At 48.5% G+C, this 21,042-nt stretch overlaps 1 protein-coding gene across 6 annotated transcripts in view; it reads left to right on the forward strand.

Moving 5' to 3' along the window:
• The window catches only part of LARGE1 (LARGE xylosyl- and glucuronyltransferase 1), a 439,612-nt gene that overhangs the window by 193,448 nt on the left and 225,122 nt on the right, over positions 1 to 21,042 (forward strand). For all 6 annotated transcript variants that reach the window (XM_037160113.2, XM_053661541.1, XM_053661539.1 and 3 more), the window contains exons 3-4: positions 4,362 to 4,663; positions 20,227 to 20,309. In XM_037160113.2, coding sequence (XP_037016008.2) covers positions 4,362 to 4,663; positions 20,227 to 20,309 — 385 coding nt within the window. The remainder of the gene's footprint in view (positions 1 to 4,361; positions 4,664 to 20,226; positions 20,310 to 21,042) is intronic.

Below are 21,042 nucleotides of genomic sequence, written 5' to 3' on the forward strand. Positions count from 1 at the left end.
TTTTTTTTTTTTTAGTTCTAGAGGCCAGTCTTTCCCTTCGTTTGTTACTCAGATGCTTTAATAAGCATGCCAGGCCCCGGGAATAAAGAAACCAAATATTAGGCAACGGCACTCCAAGTATGGCCTACAGATTATTGTTCCCCTCTGTTAGAGTTCCCCAGAGAAACAGACCAATAGGGTGTGGGGGTGTGCACAAAGAGATTTATTATAAATAATTGGCTCACTTGATTAGGGAGGTGGTCACGTTCCAAGATCTGCAGGGTGAGTTGGCAGGCTGGAGACCCTGAGGAGCCAGTGGTGTCGTTCTGGTCTAAAGGCCAGCAAGCTCCAGACCCCGGAAGATCCAGAGTTTCAGTTCAAGTCCAAAGGCAAGAAACACACACACACTCTGAAAAACCAACGTGTCCCAGTTCAAAGGCTGCAAGGCAGGAATCATAACTCTGTCTTACACAGGGCAGGGTCAGCCTTTGTGTTCCATTCAGGCCTTCAGCTGATTGGATGAGCTCTCCACCTACATGCGGGAGGGCAATCTGCTTTACTCAGTCTAGTGATTCAAATGTAAATCTCATCCCCAAACACCCAGAGTCATGTTTGACCACATATCTGGACACCGCGTGGCTCAGGCAAGTTGACACATAAAATAAACTATCACAGTTGCCAAAATGCTGCCCGTCTGCAACACCATGAGTGTGGAAGCTGAAAGTATGTAGGTAGGAACTCCTATGGCACTTGGACACGCACCAAGCATGTGATCAGTAGGCTTGTCTTGATGAGCAGGGTATAGACAAATTTGTTGAATTCAAGTGATAAATTTTGCACAGAGCAAGCTATGCATTAGGACCAGATTCTTACCCAGGAGGGCTTGGGGGAAAAAACTCTTTCTCCATTACTGATTGAGAAATATTGCTGGAGCACAGTACTTTTCATAGGCCAAAAATCCCATGTAATGGGTCTTTTAATGACGATTTGTACACAGAACAGGGGGGTTGTTCTGGGAGAGACCAGAGCCCTTAAGACATCACAGAGAAGTACAGAACACATCTAAGGTGGCCAGCCTTTCACCGCCCTAACCCCCTCACCAACTAGCCCTGGAGGGTTAGGAGAAGCTGCAACCAGGAAATCAGGAGCCAAAGAGATGAGTAATCCAGGAACAACAACAAGGGTCAGGATGAGTAAACAGAGAATGAGCCACAAATATGGCAGAGAAATGAGGCCCCACTTACCCACCGCTGTCCACGCAGCATTGCCTCGATGGGCCACGGTGGAGACGCAGGGCCCATCTGCCGTGAGCATGGGAGATGAGACCGGGAGGAGCCTGGAGCCTGTCTCCCCCACACTCCCTTTCCAAAGCAGCAACTGGCCGAGGAAGAGAAAGGGGTCAGCTCAAGCCAATGCCCCTTACAACAGACACACATCAGAAATTATAATTCTGCCCTTTGCTGAGCACTGGGTACATGCCAGGCACTGGGTGTGGCGTGAGTGCTGACTTTTCCAATGTGGCCTCCCCTCTTTGAGGCCTGGCATTTATTATTTTGTCTGTCTTCATTGGGGACAGAGTTGTAACGTGTGGAAAACACTGGGAAGTCTTTGAGAGCAAAGTTTGGTTAAGGACATTTGGGGTCTGAGGCGGGTAGAAATTGGCACAGAACATTGAAAGCACTTCCCCTCCAGTATCCCTGGAATCATAATGGGTTAGGGTTTGCCTAATTATCCTTTATTTATAACCACATAATCAAAGAATTAAAATGTACTTTTCATAAACGTGTAGAATGAGGGGCTTTCTGGAGAGAAGTACGGGAGGTGATACAGCCCCCATGGGACACCTGCCTCATCGCCTGCATTTGCCTGGATGACCTTTGACCTATCTAAAGCTGAAGGCAAGAAGGCTCAGAGATGCCACATGTCAAAGCAAGCCACGGTGTGTCGGCTGCATGCTCCCACATGCTACTCAGAATAGTGCTGTGTTCAGAAAATGTACAGCCTTGAACATTATCAACTCATCTTACCTGTAGTATCATCGCCGACACCACTGGGAAGGAGTTGGAGGAACTACTTTACACTGAGTGACTCCCAGCTACGGACGGGCACAGTACTCAGTGCTTTGTATTTGGGTATCTTACTTAAGCCTTCCCTCATCCTCGTAAGGTTAGCATTTCTGCTCCCATTTCACAGAAGGGAATACTGAAACTCAGAACACTTAAGTAACCCCTCCAAAGGACACCCTTAGAGTTCCTGTTCGTTGTTAGTTTTGTGAGCTTCCAGAGTTTCTCGGGTTTCTGCCCAGATGTTCCCGAAGACCCCCGTATCCCAGAGCGCCTGGGCCTCTAGCTCTCCTTGATTCGAATCATGCTGCACCACAGTGGGGACATGGCTTAAGCTTTTAGAATCTCAGTTTCCTCACCCGTAACGAGGACACCAGTTGCCACCTGCTTGTGCTATGATGACCTGACATCCTCTGAGTGAACTACCCAGCACAGCGCAGACACGCCACAGGCGCTAGACAAAGTGTGATTCTGCCCACCGCCAGGCTCCGTGAACATCTTCCACACCCCTGCTGGCCGCGCTCATGTCAGCTGAGAAAACGCAGTTGCTGTTAGTTGCCTAGTCTTTTTTCATTCTCCGTGGAATTAACTTGATTCGACCAAACAGGGAGACCGGTTTCCTAAGCCTGGGTCAGAACTTGTCCTTGTCCAGCTTGGCGACAGTGCAACCCTAGTCAACCTGTGATTTCACGCCCCCCCCCCCCACACACACACACACTCACCTTGGCCTTTGCTTTGTAGTCCCGAGCAGCGTAATTCAGCATGTTGTAATTCAGCATGTAGGTATTTGCTGCATTGATGGAGCAATGGACCGGGAGCTCAGGAGTTTAACCCCGAGGGGATTAGGGGGGAAGAAAGGAGTCGTGTTTGTGAAGGCCCAGAGATACATCAAAGGCCCTGGGCCCAGGCGATGCAGTCGGCTGCACAGGTGAACCCCACAGGGTGGAATTCACCACATTCTTTGATCCTCAAGTTTTGTCAGTCACACTGACTCTCTCGGAGACATTTTGAGAGCTCAGTGGGGTCTGGGCAGAAAGTAGAAAAACTTGAAGTATGAAAAAAGAGGCGTGTTTTCGGCAGTTGACCGAGAGAGGATAATTTGCTGGAGACGCGACTTTTCACCGTTGTCAGGGGCAGCCACAGTGGAGCTGGATGCCGGGATTTCTGGGGGGTGGGAACAGAGGAGTGACACCTTTCAGTGCATCTGGTGTCCCTGGGGCTCCTCAGTGGTAAGCATGCATTAAGTGCCTGCTGTACACAAGATGGTATGCTAAGTATCCTGGGGAGATGGGGTTTCACATTGATAATTTTTAAAAAATTTGTGGTTGTCTGTATAGCCTATTCTAAAACTGCATTTAAGTGGAAAGTGTACAGGCTCGGGCATAAGAAATAGCTGGGTGTGCATTCAGGCATCAGCGTACTTCGTCATGTGACTTTGAAAGACCTACTTGTCTTCTCTGTCTGATGGTTAAATGGACTGGTACTCAGCTTAACCGTAACTGCTTGTCTGAAAAAACTTTGAGATTCATCACGTTACTACTTTCTTCTTCCTTGTTGCCCTTCATTTCATTGTTGGCATGGCCTCCACCCTTCCAGCATTTACTGGATATTATGGTAGTGTAACCACAAAGAGGAGGAAGACCAGCCTTTATCCTCATCGAACTCCTAATCTTCATAGGAAACATTTGATAAAATAATTTATGACAGATACACATATATGTTTTTTTATAGTGCTTATATACAGAATACCTTTGGGATATGCTGGAGGATATTTTCTCTTCCAATTGAAGGCTTTTGTGGGAGGTGATGCTTCTGAGACAGGGTTTTGAAGGATGAATAGGAGTTTGCTTAGGAAGAAATAAATGTAGTTAATCATTATTCATATTCCCTCCCACTCTCTTCCTTTTTTTGCCCACTTTCATGTCCTCCTACTCCCTTCACTTCCCCTTTCTCCTCTTTCCTCACCTCTGCCTCCTTCCTCGTGTTTATAATGCTTTATGGAAAACAAGGATGTCTACCTAGTAACCTGCCAAGTAGGGAAAAGAAGACAGTGCATTTAATTAGGAAAAATTATATGATGATTGTCTTCTCTAAACAGCATGTTAGTTTTTATCACCGCAATAAGTCATTCTGTTCTCGACTTTGTTCCCAGTTCAGTCTGGATGCGTTTATTTGTAACCCATTTTCCATCTGTTTTCCCTTGTAAATGGGATTGTGAAAGGAACTTTGCTCTGCAGTAATGGCTGTCTGGGGTACATGCAGGGGCTGGGGTGTGTTTTATTCTGGGTTAACTCTTCCCTGGTCCTTCTGTGCCCACAGATGGAAAGCCTGTATCCCTGTCTCCGCTGGAGTCCCAGCCGCACAGCCCCCGGTACTCAGCCTCGGGCCAGCGGGAGCGAGAGAGCCTGGAGGTGCGTGTGCGGGAGGTGGAGGAGGAGAACCGTGCTCTCCGCAGGCAGCTCAGCCTGGCCCAGGGCCGGGCCCCAGCCCATCGCCGTGGCAACCACTCCAAGACCTACTCCATGGAGGAGGGTACCGGGGACAGCGAGAACCTTCGAGCTGGCATCGTGGCGGGCAACAGTTCCGAGTGCGGGCAGCAGCCGGTCGTGGAGAAGTGTGAGGTAAAGAACACCTGAAGCCTTCCAAAGGCCTAACTGCCCCCACCTCTTGCAAAAGCTGCCCTAGAAGCATGGCCAGGTGCCTGGACAGGGCTGACATTCTTGACCCGGTCCTGGGTGTGAATCTGGCATGGTCATTAACTTTGCTGTTGGACCTGACAAATCGTTAGCCTCTGAGTCTCAGTTTTGCCATCTGAAAAATGGGGGTGAGAAAGCACATACTAGAGTTATTAACAGGTGCACGCTGGTGGAACCCACCTCTTCTTTTTTTGCAGGTCATTTGGACCTGTGCAAGGTTTATACACCTACTCGTCATCCTGATGACCCTTGTTACTTAGACTACAGTGTGAGTGGTGCACCTGGGGTTGCAGCCCTGTCGGGCAGCTCTCTTGGCTCTCATTCACACTTTATGAACAGCTTCTGCAATTCAGAAGACTTGTTGCTTATCTAAGGCAGAGGTTTCAGCTTTTATAGCTTGATGTCATTTTCTCTCTTTTAGAGTATGCTTTACTTCTTAGTAACTCTTTGGACATTTGTAAAACTCACCAACCCTTCTTCCTACCACCTCCCTCCTCATCCCATTCATGTAGCCATGATTATGTGTGTGCTGAATACAATGTCTTCTCTGTCTCCTCTCTACTTCCTCTCTTCTTCCTCTTCTCTTCCCTCATTTCCTGCTTCTTTACTTCTCTTGGACATGACTTAGAGCAACCTGTTAGGAGCAAGACCCTTTGAGACTCACAGAAGCCTGAGTTTTTACCCCAGCCCTGGTGATTTCTGCTGTGAGTACTTGAATAAGTTACCCAAAGGCTCAACTTCAGATGTCTCGTCAATAAGTTTAAGAAAATAATACCTCCTTCATGCAATACTCGTGAGAGTTAACTGGGATGTCCATATAAGGTACACATAGTGTGCTTTCAGTTACAGGCAATTTTTAAATGATTTTTAGGTAGACACGGGTATTATGTGCTGTTTCTTTGTTTCATTTCCTGGCCACATTCCCAGAATATTAGACTTCAAACTTCCTGAAGAGACAGTTTTGCAAACTGGAATCTATTCATGTGAATGGGATGATTTCTAATATCGGTGACGCTGCACAGTCTGTCGCAAGGGAGTGTAGGGCTTATTGAGTGATGTGGACCAGTTCTGTGGAAGGTCAGCGGCAAGTGCGGAGACTCTGGACGGGCACAGTCAGGCAGAGCCCCTGGGCACGGCGGGGCTTCTCTTGGCTGGAGTGTGGAGTGGTGGAGATGGGGAACGGCAGATGGGATATGTCCAATGAGGAGTGTACTCGTGAGCAGGAAAAATATGAAGCAAAGCACTCTCACAGCGGGAAGAACTCAGGACACGGTGAGTTGGTCAGTCAGACAGGCACTGGGTACCTGGGCAGGAAGTGGCTTTACTGCATTATTATTCATTCATTTGCTCACTGGTTCATTCATTCATTCATTCATTCATTCATTCATTCATTCATTCATTCATTCGACAAGTACTTACTGAGCTTCTGTTACGTATCTCACATTGCTCTCTGTGGTGGGACATAGCCATGGATGAAGAAGAGATAAACTTCCTTTCTTCTAGTTCTTGTAGTCTTGGGAGGTGGAGAAAGACGATTAACAAATAGAGAAATGGAAATGTCAGTGGTATTCAATGCTGTATGTTTATTCAGTCCTGACTGTATACCAGGTCCAGTCTCATTTAATCTCCCGTAATCACTGACAGCGGCCTATATTATTGGACATCTGTATTTTATATCTTTGAAAGTGGGGACTCGTCCTGGCTGGTGTGGTTCAGTGGACCAGCCTGTGAACCAAAGCATCGCTAGTTCAGTTCCCCATCAGGGCACATGCGTGAGTTATGGTCCAGGTCCCCAGTTGGGGGCTTGCGAGAGGCAACTAATGGATGTTTCTTTCCCTATCTTTCTCTCTCCCTTCCCCTTTCTCTAAAAATAAATAAAGTCTTTAAAAAAGAAAATGGGGACTCAGCAGTATTCACAAATTCCCCTGGTTTAGGCTGGTTTGGGGAGGGCCCTAATCAGGGAAGCTTCTATTTGTGCCTGGGTGAAAACTTGTTTGATTTCTGGCAGGTTCTCTGCTCTCAGGAGATGGTCATGGTGTCAGTTTGGAGTAGGTGATGAAATTCTGCTAATTAGGTTGGAAGGCTCAGAGACAGAGCTTTCCCCCTTGAGTATAATAATTTACATTATTATGACCCAGCCCTACTTTAAAAGAACTGAAGAAAAACCCAAAACGTGAAAAACAGAAAAGGAAAATGAAAAGGGAGAAGTGTAACTGAGGGAGGAAAAGAGGATTTCTCTTCCTGTGTGGACAGCAGCTTCCTTCCGCTGTGCAGTTTTTTGAGATGTACACATTGTACTTTTAAAGGGACCTTCTTCTCTGTATACCCTGCAAAATAGCGTGGGCAAAAGACTATTGGCTTTGGAAGTTTGGAGGTGAATCTAAATGCTGGCATATTCCTAACTTGCTCATGTGGCACTGAGCAAGTTATATCACTTTTCTGCACTCAAGTTTTCTTGTTTTTAAATTACGGGTTAAAATCAAGTTCCTGCCTCATATCCTTTGGATGGTGACAGTGGATATTAGAGTTTTAGGCAGACTCTAAGATAGGTAGGTGTATTAGTATTAGATTTCATTGTAGTGTATCAGAAAGCCCAAGGAACAGTGACTCTGCATCTTATTTCATTTCATGGTCAAGAAGTCTGGAGGCTTTTGGTGTAGGGCTGTCATTGTTACGGAGGCAGGCTTTCTTTATGGTTCACTTACATTGCTTGCCTACATTCTCAAGGTCATCTCATGATGGATAGTGACTATCAGAACTCCAGTCCTGCTGTCCACATTCCAGGTGGCAGGAAGGAAGCAGCATTAGAATGGAGCATCTAACCTCCCTTTAAGAACATGTCCTAGACATTTCACATTCAGTTCCTTTTAGGACCTATTGGCAGCACTTTGCTTCAGGGCTGCCTTAAGCTGCCATGTAGCTGCAAGGGAGCCTGGAAAAGATAGATTTCTTTCAAGGAAGCCATGTTTTCCACTAACATGTTGGAGTTCTGCTTTTAGAGAAAATAGATAGTATGTTTACAGTGGATATCCCTTGTCACCTAGTAGTCCCCAAATTTGGTTGTGTATTAGAATTACATGTCAAAAATGCATATTCCAGGGACCCACTTAGACTTACTAACTGAGAATCTCTAGGAGTAGGTCCCAAGACTATGAGTATTAAAACAATCTATTCAGGTGACTCTGAGATAGTGGAGAATGTTTGGAAACCATTGCTTAAAGGCACAACATAAACACATGAGGGGATTCTTTTTATCCCTGTACTCTTTGAAAGATAATGTGAGAATTAGGAATTTAGACCCTTAGATTGCTTCAGATTTTGTTTTTGTTTTTTTAGTCTTTTGACTTGCATCTGAGAATTATGTGTTTTTTTCTCTCTTTTTTGCATTAATTGATAACATTATTTCTTAGACCCTTAAAAAGTGATTGTTGGTAAAACTAGTCTGTGATGAGCCCCTGGTCCTGTTCACATCTTTCCTGGATGAATTTGAAAGTCTTGATCTCCTGGTGTCTTATTCCAAAGTGATTTACTGTGGGTACACATTTACCTTGAGATGCTGGCTTCATACCCGTTAACAATATACTTCCTCTGTCTCCATGGCTTGGTATTTATCAATCGTAGTGAAAAAGCTGTAGAGGCAAACAAGAAATGTCATTCCGTGGAGTCAAAGGAGAAGCAGGTCTTCATCTGACACGTGGTGGTTACAAGTGCTGAAGCTCATCCTGACAGGCTGTCAGATGCAGGGCCCCGTAACGAAGGACGTCACCTTCATCTCTTGTTGCACTGAAACTTCTTTGGGGTGTGACAAGTGTGTCTGAAACCTCTTCTGTGACGATGCCCAGGCTATCCGCTGAGACATCTGGTGTTAGACGCACGAGGCCATCGCCAGTCCTTGTGTCCTCGATCATTTCCTAATTATGTCGTTTTCAACTAGCTGCCCACATTATCCATGTGTTTCTGGGTTGTCAGGGCAGGGATGCTCCCACGAGGGGCAGGTTTCTGTGCGCCCTGAGACTTGGAGCAGAGTGATTCTCCTTGATCTCCACTCGTGCCCATGTGTATACCAATATGTATATTTTTCTTGCATTGTGGTCTACTTTGGGGGTCAGCTATGGCACAGCAGAGAAATCACTGGACCTGAGGTCAGAGTTTCTCACCAGAAATTTTTGCTTTGCCACTTACTAGTCATGTGACCTTGGGCAATCCAGGTATTCCCGTGGAGTGTTGCTTTATCATTAAAAAATGAGACCTTATTTTTCCCAGTGCAATTGCGGGGACAAAATGAGATAGCAGGTGGGAAGCTATCTCTGTATGAGTGTCACATATACTTATGACAGATATTCCAGTTTCCTATTGCTGTCTAACAAATCACTTAAAACACAGCAGCTTAAAACACCAGTTGTTTTATTATTTCTCATAGTTTGTGTGTGTGTAAGGGCAGGTCAGGGATTTGGGAAGTGCTTAGCTGAGTGGTTCTGGTTTAGGGGTCCTCATACCATTGTCCTTAGTTGGTGGCTGGCGCTGAAACAGTGCAGGCCTGGAGCAGGGGGGCTGGCCCGGCATCACTCTGTGCAGACTGGGGGCCTCTCCATGTGGCGGCCTCTCTGCGGAGCGAGTCTGGGCTTCCTCACAGCCTGGCGGCTCCAGGGCAGTGGGCTGCTCAGCGGGCATCTGAAGGCTTTACGTACAAGGACTCCAGTGAGCAAGGCAGGAGGGAGGCACTGTATGACACAGAAGTCACGCAGTGTCACCTTTGCTGGCAGCGTAGCCTGGTCTGTGGGTCGAAACATTCACAAAAGCCCACCCAGTTTCAAGGCAGTGGAAACACACCCCATCTCTCAATGGGAGAACTGTCAAAGAATTTGGGGATAGGCTTTAAAATAGCAACAATAGATACCGTTGTCATGGAACGTCAGGTGAATGGTACCCTCTGACGTCAGACCACCTTTAAGGAAGTATCTCTCTTTCCTTCTAGTCTATGCTTTGAACTTTTTTCCTTAGTAGTGATATAATCGTCATAAAAGTCACCATTGAAGCATTTGAAGTGTACCAGATACTACGCTTACATAAAATAGCTTGTTTAGTCTACACCACACACTTTCTTCCTTTTGCAGGTGAGAAAACTCCTAAAGGCACAATAATTATTTCGAAGTCGCACTGCCAGGTAGAGGTGGGGTCTGCATCCTATCCGGGCAGTTTACTTCCAGCATCTGTGTTTGGAATCACTGCATTACACGCTCGGTGAATTGTCGCTACTGGAACGCACACTTCTCATCAGCCTCAGCGCCCCGGCTCTTCTTCTGTGCCTGGCAGGGGCCTCGCTTCAGAAGGCGTGGGGTGACCAGTTATGATTGAGGGGTCATCTTTCACACTGGGGGCCACAGCAGCCCTACAAGCATTCTCATTTCGCAGTAGGTCTAAACAGGGATGTGTCTGTTCTTTTTTAAGGAAGCCGGGTTGTTTTAAATTGCCTTCCAGATTGTGGCTGCATTTGTTAGCTCAGCAGGGATTTACCATTTTGCTTTTGGCTTTATGTTTATAAAACTTGTCACCTCTCACCTGCGTTTCTCCGAGCCCCTAACTAACCCACAGTATTTTGAGCTGTTTGATCTCTTTCCTTGTTTGTACTTCATCTGCCAGGATTTTACATAATATCCCAGCAGTGGAGGGGTTGGCCCGCAATCTTCCCATAATACCACATTACGGTTGGATAATAGTCATAACATCCGAACTCGCACTTCATTAGCTGCATTTGTCATGTTTGGGGCTCCTTCAAAGATGTAGATCCGCTAAGATATCTTCCCTTGATGTCAGGCCCTGAACTTAGAGAATGTCCTAGGTGGAGGAGGCCTAGAAAGTTTTCTTACACAGTAATTTCAGGGCGTCCTGGCTCCCACCGTATCTTAGGTATCTTCTCTGGCTCTAATATTTATTGCCTCATTGAATGCTGTCCCCAAAACTTAACAGCTTCAAACAATATGTATTTATCATTTTGTACAGCTCCTGGAAACGATAAATCCAGGAGTAGTCTAGTTAGGGTTGTGGCCCTAGATCTCCCATGAGGTTGAAGTTAAGATGCCCACTGGGACTGTGGTCATCTGTAGGCTTGGTTGGGGCTGGAGGTTGTGTTTCCAAAGTGGCACACTGGCCTGGCTGGAACCCCTGTTCCACTGGACTCTTTGATTGTTCTCCACTGGACTGCTTGAGTGTTCTCACAACGTGACAGCTAGCTTTCCTGGAGGGAGTGATTCAGCAGAGCAAGGCAGAAACTGCAGTCTTTTTTATGACCCAGCCTTGGTCATTATGTTATATGCTATTGCTTCTGCCAAGTTCCGTTGGTCACACACGTCAGCCCTGATAGTGTAGGAGAGTTCACACAAGGCCGTGAGTACCAGCTGGCAGGAATCTGTGAGGACACTCTCGGGGGCTGGCTGCCACCCTGTGGCCACTGCCAGGGGCCCCATCTCTGGCAGCCTCCTGTCTGAGTCTCCTGAATGGGCCTGCCTTCATCTGCTTTCTATATCACTTTCTGCTATAAATTTAATTTTTGAAAATGTACCTTCATTGTATTTTTTAATTAAATGAAACAAATCTTAGGGAAAAAATAGGAACACACAACACACATTGAAAAAAATGTATCGAGACCAAAAACAAGTAAAGATGCAGCCAGCTTCTTTTACAGATGATGAAACCAAAGTGGGGGGGAAAATGACAGTCTGACCTCATTTTCTGTAGCTATGATCGTGGCCCAGGTGATGGGTGATTCTGGTGGCTCCCCTCCCCACTCCTGTGTCTTCTGCCCCCTTGTATGTGACGAGGATAAAGACAATGCCAGCATTTGACAGAGCAGGGGGAACTGGGCAGATCCAAAAGCCCTCCTTCCCGCAGTGGGGCAGAGACTGTCCCAGTTCTTACATGATGGGGAGTGGGCATGAGGGCACAAGGAAGAGAATGAGCCTTTACTTTAGAAAATATTTAATGCTCAAGTCCTTGAAAGTAGAGGCTTATCATTCCATAAACTTTTATAATAATAATTAATGACAGCTGATACATATCTCCTATATATAGGTTGCCACACTGTAAGCCCTTTGCATGAATCATCTCAATCTGTCCAACAGCCCTGGAAGCTGATACATTTATTACCCCCTTTTTCTAATAGATGAGGAAACTGAGGTTCCAGGAGGTGGTATTATAGCTTCAAAGACAGGGAGGAGTTTGATAGGGGAGGTGCTGCATCAGTGCATCCTAAGCTGAGAAATAAGGAAGCTTAGCCAGTCACTGCGCTTGATGAGAGCGTGAGCCCCGTGAAAGGCAGGGGCAGGCTGTTGAGGGTAAGGATGCTAATTACACCCGCTTTCACTTACTGTGTAAGGATTCGGTGTTGGGCATTGCATTTTATGTATGTTAGCTCATGAAATCATTTTAATCGTCCTAATTTTATAAATGGAAAGGTTTAGGCTTACGGAGGCCACATCGCTAAAAAGCGCAGATCCACACTGTACATCTCTTTGATTCTGAACTGTGGCCCAGTGAAACCATATAACATGAAACTTGCCCTCGTCCTTTTTAAGTGTACAGTGTGAGTAGTGTGACCGTGTATTCACCTTGTGGTGCAATGGGACCGTCAGAACTTTCTTGTCGTTCGAAACCGAAACTCTGTCAACAAGAAGCAACTCCTCTTGCACCTCCCTTTCCCCGCTGCCTGGCAGCCGCCACTCTGCTTTCTGCCTCTGCATTTGTGTGCTTCAGCTGGCTCACAGAAGTGGGAGTGACCACTCCGCCTTTGTCCTGAAGTGGCTGGCTTATCTCACTTAGCATAATGTCCTCAAAGTTCCTACAAGCTGTAGCATGTGACAGGATTTCCTTCCTTTCCAAAGCTGAACAAGACACATATATATTTATATAATATGCAGGTTTTGTTTATCTGTTCATCTGACAGTGGACGTCTGGGTTGGTCCCCCTACTTCATGAATAGTACTGCTCTGAACAGGGTGTGCAAATATCTCTTGGAGATCCTGCTTTCAGTTTCTTTTGAGACGATATAAAATCCAACTCTAAATGTGGGCTTGCTGGATCAGAGGGAAATTCTGTTGTAATTTTTCCAGGAACCATTATACCCCACACCAGGGGTATCACACTCATTTTCACTGGGGCCACATCAGCCTTGCAGTTGCCTTCAGAGGGCTGAAAATAATTTTAGGACTGTAGAAATGTAACTACTCCGTAACCATTAAGAAGCTGAAATTACATGCAGCCCTTTGAAGGCAAGTGCGAGGCTGATGTGGCCCCCGGTGAAAACGAGTTTGACACCCTGCCCTATACCGTAGTGGCTGCACCGTTTTATACTCTCAGCTACAGTGCACAGGCGCCTCATCCTCACCGCAGGGTGTAAATCTTGACACCCGTGATGTTCTGCTTCCTCCACTGGGGAAGCCGCCTGCAAAGCAATCATGAGGGATTTTGAAAGATACGTCACCTGGTCCTTTCTCACCTCCTCCACTGCCGCCCTGTCCTACCCCACCTCTTGCTTACGGCGCCACGAAGCTGCCGGCTGCCTACGTGCAGACTGCCTACGAAGGTGTGTCTGGGGGCTGGCACCCGAGGATTCTGTGGGTTTTATTGGATGTGGTCACCCCAGAAGGGGGCTGACCTTGGAAAGGTGGCTCGCCGCCTCGGGGCAGTTCCTGTAGTTGTGACAGCTCACGGCTGCCTGCCCACCATGCGAGAAACATGGACTCCATCGAAGGGGCACTGGGCAGCGTCCACCACACTTGGCTTATTGCAGTAACTTCTGGACTGTTTTCTCTGTTGCCTTTCTTGCTCCCCTGCCCCCCGTGCGTGCACACACACAGAAAGTCTGTTCTCAACTGGCATCTTGAGTGAGCCTTTTAAAATAAAAGATCATGCCATTTCCAGCTCTGAGCTCTCCAGAGGCTTCTCTGCTCACAAAGCAGAAAAGACAGGTTCTTCCAAATGCCAGTGAGGACTCAGGGTCAGCCTCCTTGGCCCCCTCTGGTCTCCCCTCCCCTCCCCCTCACTGCCTCTGTCCAGGCAGCCCAGGCTCCTCCATGGTCCTAAAGCCCACTGGCTACCACCTACTGCCCCTGCCTGGTGCACTCTGCCTGGATACCTGAAAGGCTCATTTAAATCCTCATTTACTTCAGATTTGCGTTCCCAGGTCCCCTCTCAGGGATGGCTGCCCAGACAAGCTCACTTTAAAATCTTAGCCCTACTCACCACCCACACACACATCCCCCAAGCAGACTCTGTATTCCCATGGCGAGGGCAAGGGTTTGGTCTCTCTTGCTCACTGCTACACCACCAGCACCCACAACTGAGTGTGCAGTAGGTGGTCAGTCGTGCAGTAGGTGCTCAATCCTCTTTGTAGAGTGATTGACTGTTTGGTTGATGTGTGTCCACTGTCAGGCCAGTCACCCGGAGGCCCCATAGGGAGGAGCGTAACACATGGCAGCCCTGGGGGATCCGTACCAGGCGGCATCTGGACAACCCACCTGCCCCAAACATGGGTCCACTCCACCCAGTAAACTGCTGTTGACCCCAGATCAGTCTCACCTGTTCGTGTGCTTTCCGTGAAACATTTGTTTTTCTGATTCCTCAGACTGTGATATTCTTCATAACACGAGCAAATCAGTCCTAGAGCAGGCCAGGAATACGCAGGATGGAGAACACAGGATGGGTCTTCTCCTCTGGCTCATTTATTTCTGGGCCTTGACTGGGGGTCACACCTGGAAGTTCAGCCCATCCTCTCCTCACACTGGGCCCTGTAGCCCCTGCAGCTCACCTGCCCCTGGCTGAGCCCCTGATGCTTTGGCTTCTATTGCAGTTGGGAGGTACCTTCTGATTTCTGCAAGGCTGAATGAATTCTGTGTTTTGGGTCCATGATTCAGTACCTGGAGTAGATAGAATTCTACTGGTAGTTTCCCAGGGGAGTAGAGGTGCCTAAGATTTGTAGGCGCCTCTAGTAAAGGTTCGTAAGATGATTTTAAATGACACATTAGTGGCACTTGTAAAAAATTTTAATAGTTACATATGTGCTCTATTGAGTCAGGGCATGTAGGTTTACAGACAGGACTCTAAAATTCAACCCAATTGCCTCCAACTGGCTGAGGCATGGGACCTTGGACAAGCTACTTAACTGTTCTGTGTCTCTCCTCCTTCATCTTGAATTTTGGAAAACCTTGGATGTTAGGGAAACTCTGTATAGAAATAATAAATTCCTCCTTTTACAAAGGACTCACTAAGGATCAGAGAGGTTAGGCAACTTGCCCCAGCTCACCCAGCTGGCCAGAGGCAGGGCTGGGATGGCCACCGGCTCTCCTGATTTCCAGGGCTTCATTCTTTGCACAGTGGAAGCCTCCATCCCTCTGCCTTTTCCTCACCCCCAAGAGCCAGAAATTCCCAGGCAGGAGAGCATGCAGATGGATGCTACTATCACTTGTTTTATGAAGGGGGAAGTGGTGCCGTCTGTAGAAAAGGTATTGGAAATAGGCCCAGTGAACACCCCTCAGACCCTCTCAATCTATTCACAGCCAACAGTTCTTGAGTTTTACCAGAGACCCTCCTCAGAGGGCTTTAGGCAGAGCCGTGGTTCTCCAAGTGTGGTCCCCGGACACGCAGCATCCCCATCGCCTGGATGCAGGTAATCCTCCGGCCTCCCACCCGACTTCCTGCCTCAGAAGCTCTGGGGAGAGGCCCAGCACTCCATTTTAATGGCCTTGCAGGGACTCGGATGCATGTTTGAGTTTGAGAACCACGGACTTTGGTTCCTCAGCAGCCCCCTGAGGGTGGGTAGTAGCGTGTTCTGAAAAACCGGCGAGTTACAGCAGGGAGGGGATGCCACTGTCTCCTCTCGCTGTGTGCGCACCCAGTAAACCAGTAAACACGAACAGGCAGCGGCTCACCAGGTGCACCTTCTGGCTCTCCACCGTCCGATCCTCACGGCCACCAATGGGGTGCCCATTTTTAATCTCTATTTCACAGATGGGCCAGTGTGGCTGCTCCAAGGTCATATGGCAACTCCGCTTTGAAGTTGCAGCTCAAATCCAGGTCGCTTGACTCTTACTGGTTTTCTTCGCCGACTCATTCCTGCTTCTGTCCCCAGCTCTGTGCCTCTCCCAGCTGCCACCGGGCGGCGGCCGTCCTATGGGAGGCCCTGCCTTCAGCACCAGAATCTGGAGCTGTGGTCCAGAATCCAGACTGGGCCTCACTCTCTGCAGTTTTTAAGTGGGTGTCCCCTCTCTCTCCCACACCCGCAGGCCCCTGACAGGAGATGCCTTCCCTACATCGTAACCCCAGGCAGAACGCCCAGAAGGCTGTATACCAGGCCTTTTGCGTCACTGCTGATGGCGTGGCTAAGGCAGCAGGCTGGGCTGCCACTTGCCCACCATCTCTCTTAGTTTGGTCTGAATTTCTTTCGGGACAACGATTGTATGCATACATGAGAAAACAGTGCTGGGGGATATTTTTCTCTCATGTTGGAAACTCCAAAAAATGCTTGTCACACCTGAATTCCTCCTGCAGGCCCTAAAAGCAGAGGTCGCTCCCTGACCCCAGTGGCACCGGGAACGTCCCTGGTTCACAGCAATAGCACTCTCCGACCTACGTGTTCAGGGGCAGCTTCCAGATGTGCCAGGTGTGCAGAGCACCTGACTCAGGGCTCAGGGGATGGGCCAGGAGCCTTTATGGGCCTCCTTAGAAAGAGCCTTGTAGTCCATGTGTCTGAGATCTTTGTTGATCTCCTTAAAGTGTATAACTCCAATTACACATTTTTAAGCCAGGCACATCTGTGCCCTCCTGCTTTGTTTCTCTTTAGGGATAAGCACTAGAACTCTGCAGGCTTCTAAGCCTTCTGGGCTTCCCTTCCAGCCACCAGGACAAATGGGAGGCTGAGGAAAGGTCACCAGAGTTGGTCAGGAAGCATGGCCCGCTTGCAAGGTGTGGGGGGTTTAGTGCAGGGGGGAAGGCGTGGGCAGTGGTGGGGGAAGCCAGTGAGGGTTGCCAACCTCCCTGAGGAGTCGCTGCAAATCCAGGGCGACTCGGGTGGGAGGCGGGGGCCTTGTGAAGCCAGCAAGAACTGGAAATGTAGGAGGGGAGGGCCCCTGGCAAGAGCAGGGGAGCCTGGCCGCCCCTTCCTCCTGCCCTCCTTTGACCAAAGTTACCCAGAATCCAGATGTTACAGGAATTCCAGTATTTCAGTCTATAAAGGCCAGGCTCTTGGGCACACAGTGAGCTGGGGAAGGTACAGAGAGGGAGTCTGGAGGAGCAAATAAGAACATCACCGCCCCCCTTCCCACCTACCCAGCCTTTGTCACCAATAAAGGCAAGTGTGACATCTACAAATACAGGGGGAAAGGCTTGATAAGCGGGCCAGTGGTCACAGAATCCGATATTTAGACACTTCCCTCTGAAGGAAGGAATGTCCGAGTACCTGGGGCCATCTTTAAGCCACCACATTGAGAAAGGAAAACCTGGACTTCATAGCTTGAAGATCAAAAGGTGTCATCGTGAGACCATGTTTGTGACCCTGTTCTTCAAGGGCCATTTGTCCCCTTCCCTTACTCTCCCCACTCCTTCCCCCACCCCCTGCCCACTCTTGTCATTCAGCTGTGCACCTCCGAGATTTGGGACCACCCAAACTTCCAAAAGCACGTTCATGGCACTTGGACTTCCTGCTCTCCTGGGTAACAGGGAACAGCTGCTAGGGCTTTGGGCGACGGATTTATCGGGATGGTAGGTGTAGCAGATGAAAAGAAAGAGACTGGAAAATTACGTAAAATATTGAGGATGCATGGCTATAATTACATTTAATGGGCCTATTTTTAAAAGTCCCTGAACCCTGAAACCAAGGCAAAGTTTGGTATCTCAAAGGCCTCATGTTTAAATATTTCTAATTCCACAGAGCCCGATTCAGCGTGCTTTTACCCATTCTTTCCTCCTTCCTGGGTGTGTCTCCTGTGGGCAGGCGCTTTTCCAACCATTTCCTTTGTGATTTAAATGGTGACGGTTGCATCTGCATTTCAGCCTTGCAGAGACATTTTGCAGAGATGAGGGTTGGTGCCTTCATCTTACAGGTCGAGAAATGAAGGCATAAGTTAGACCGAGGAGAGGCAGCGGTGGTTCCCTGTGGGAGCTGAGGTTCTCCTAACCCCCTTCCTCCTTCCTAAGAAGAGGGTTTCCAACAGCACCTGACCTTTCGGGTAGCATCATTCTTTGCTGTGAGCACTGTCCTGTGCGTGGCAAAATGTTGGGCCTCATTCCTGGCCTCTCGCTGGGGTTGTCACATCCCCGAGAGCGACAACCACAAATGTCTCCAGACATTGTCCACATGTTCCAGGGGGACAGGGGACCCCATTAACCTCTGTTGAGAGCCAGCACCTTCAGCAGAGTAATTTAGGGTCCGTAAACTGATCAGAGGTTGTGAGTTTATTGGTCTCAGGTGGGGCCAGGGCAGAGGGGCTATTTCAACAATCTCTTGGGTATTTCTGGTATGCCCTTGGGGTTCAGATTCTCCATTTCTGAGTCTGAATCTCACCTTACTAAGCCTGTGTTCGCTGATCTGCGATACTGAAATAATAACGCTCTACCTGTCCAATCCAACCAGGAGACTTAAATCTGTTCATCTGTCTAAAGAATTAAGCACAGGACTTAGAACATAGTGATTTATGTGCTCACTACATATTAGCTCTCATCAGTGTTACTGTTCTTCCCTCACCTCCCTCAGCTCCCTGCTTGACTCCCAGGTACAAGAGTGGAGGAGGGACCCTGCAGCCCTGGTTTCGGGGTGGGGGACTGCATGTTGGGTGTGGGGGTGACGATGTAAGGGAGCCAAGAGTACCTTGAGACGGTGGCCACTCAGGTGAGCAGTGAGAGCACAGAAAGGGACTCTCCATGAGCACAAGGAGCAGGTGTCATGGGTGGGAGACTCTGAGAACCCCACGGGAGTAGGGAACCCATGATTTCAGGGTTTCTGAGACAGTAAGGGTCTGGGCATAGCTAAGGGTCAGCTTCTGGCACTGAGAGTTGGTGGCCCAGGAGGTGGGAAGGCCATTGGAATTGAAGAGGTCGTGGAGTTGTGTTCGGAACTGTTGGACGGCTCGTCCCCAGGATGGTTAGACTCCCCTTGGTGGTGTCTCAGGTGAGGGGTGTCCGTGTCCTCAAAGCCTGTGTGGGCACGACCAGGGGATGAGAACTGCATTCTGAAGAGGCCCTTTAGGGGAACAGGGAGTCTGGAAGCCACGCCATGGGAGGAAGGGCTGTGGGTGGTTGTGGAAATGAAGAGGCGCCCGTCAAGAACCCTCCCTTTAATTGAAGTATTGGGTGCCAAAGGGGACATACTCATTCTGTGGTCCTCCCAGGACTGAACAAGGCCATAGTGGGGTGAGGAGGCAGGTGTCGATGCTAGGAAGGCCGTGCTTTGTGAATGAGACAGCATGAGAGAGGCTCGACCCCTCCATCCCTGGAGCCGTTTTGAGAGAGGCTGGATGGTTCCTGTAGGGGGCGCCCTAGAGCACCACTTTCCGATGTTTGTCGGGTTGTGGCCCATTCATTCTGTTATAGAAACTAATACCAGTATGGTGCCAGGGGGTACAAGAAATAGGAAGAGTTGCTGGTAGCAGAGGGCCTGGAGGGCGTGGAGAGGTGAGTGTCTTTGTCGCCTGGAGTCCTTGCCAGCACACCGAGGTGCCAAGGCGCTCACTCCACTGGGTAAGGTCGGGTCTCCGGGACATCGGTGCTATGATTGGAATGCAGGGTGCCGAGCACCGTATACCGTCCTCGGCGTCATCCCCTCACATACCCCATGACATTCTGCAGGATGTGTGTCATGCCCCTTATGTGACGGAGAGGCACCTGACACTACCACTTTCGCAGGGTCACCTTGGGTTAAAGGACAGAGCCAGGATTCATTCGTTCACGTCTGGGGCCCATGCTCGTGACCACTTGGATGAGGTGGCCCATCAGCTTCCCTTCAGTTCTTCCGTCTTCGCTTCTTTGAATGATATCCCAGCTGTGACCCAGACGTCCTGGCAAGTTGACCTTTGCCTGAGACATCTCGTGAGAACGTTTCACAACCTCTCAGAGCCGTCCCTTCGCAGTCTGAGCTCCCTGGTGGCCACTTCATCCTTTCAGGGCATATTTCTTCTTCTCTCTTGTTACCAGCTGTCATTGTGTCCCAGCTTGGGGGCAGGGAACTCACTGTTCATTTGAGCCAATCGCCATTTCTCTCGTCCCCAAAATGTAATTGAAAAGAGCTTTAATGGCTTCCAAATGATGATAGCTCCATAAACCGATTAAAAAGGCCTTAATAAAACTGTCTCGAGTTATTTTCCAGAGATGCAGCCTCTGTTCTCTGTTTTCTAATGATCCCAATGAGAAATAAGGGCAGTTTTTCTTTGTCGTGCGGTTGGAAGCACCGGGAGGGCCCTCTGCCATTGGTCTAACTGCTCTCCTCGTTCTTCTTTGCTTTTCAGACAATCCACGTTGCGATCGTCTGTGCCGGATATAATGCCAGTCGGGATGTTGTCACCTTGGTCAAGTCCGTCCTGTTTCACAGGTGAGCGCGATGGTTGCATTCTGCTGGAGTGTGTCTGCTGGCGTGTGTATGTGTGTGTGTGTTTCCGTGGGGAAGGGTTAAATCCAAGCATCAGTTCTCAACAGTCAGTTAAGCTGCCATGAAGATGTCATTTTGTCTGAGATCTCGGGGAGATTATTGTGTTACTTACGTTTAATCGCAGCAGTTAGGTGCTGTCTCACAATATTTAAAAGTGCAGCTCTGAGACCTGAAGGGACCTTCCAGGACACCCCAAATCTGATGCTTCCATTTCTTCATCAGCTCCCCTTGCCCAACAGTCACTAGAGATCTGTTTACACATCCCTGTTGACAGGTTGTGGCTGAGTTGTATGTGTTTTCTTCTCCCCCGGCCCCCACCCAAACTTTACTTGTTGGAGTTTTAACCCCCAGTACCACAGAATGTGACTGAATTTTGGAGATAGGATCTTGAAAGAGGTAATTCAATGAAGATGAAGTCCAGTAGGGTGGGTCCTCATTCAGCGTGACTGGTGTCCTTATAAGAAGAGATTAGGACCCAGTCAGTCATGGTGTGAAGATCACGTGAGAACATGTGGAGAGGATGGCATCTACAAACTAAGAGAAGAGGCCTCAGAAGAAGCCAGCCCTGCCGACACCTTGATCTTGAACTTCAGCCTCCAGAAGTGCGAGAACTAAAGTTCGATTATTTAAGCCATTCCGTCTGTGGTATTTTGTATCTATTCTGTGATATTTTGCT

The sequence above is a fragment of the Artibeus jamaicensis genome, unplaced genomic scaffold (genome assembly GCF_021234435.1).
Source record: "Artibeus jamaicensis isolate MK-2021 breed Jamaican fruit bat unplaced genomic scaffold, CSHL_Jam_final contig_233, whole genome shotgun sequence".
Lineage (NCBI taxonomy): Eukaryota > Metazoa > Chordata > Mammalia > Chiroptera > Phyllostomidae > Artibeus > Artibeus jamaicensis.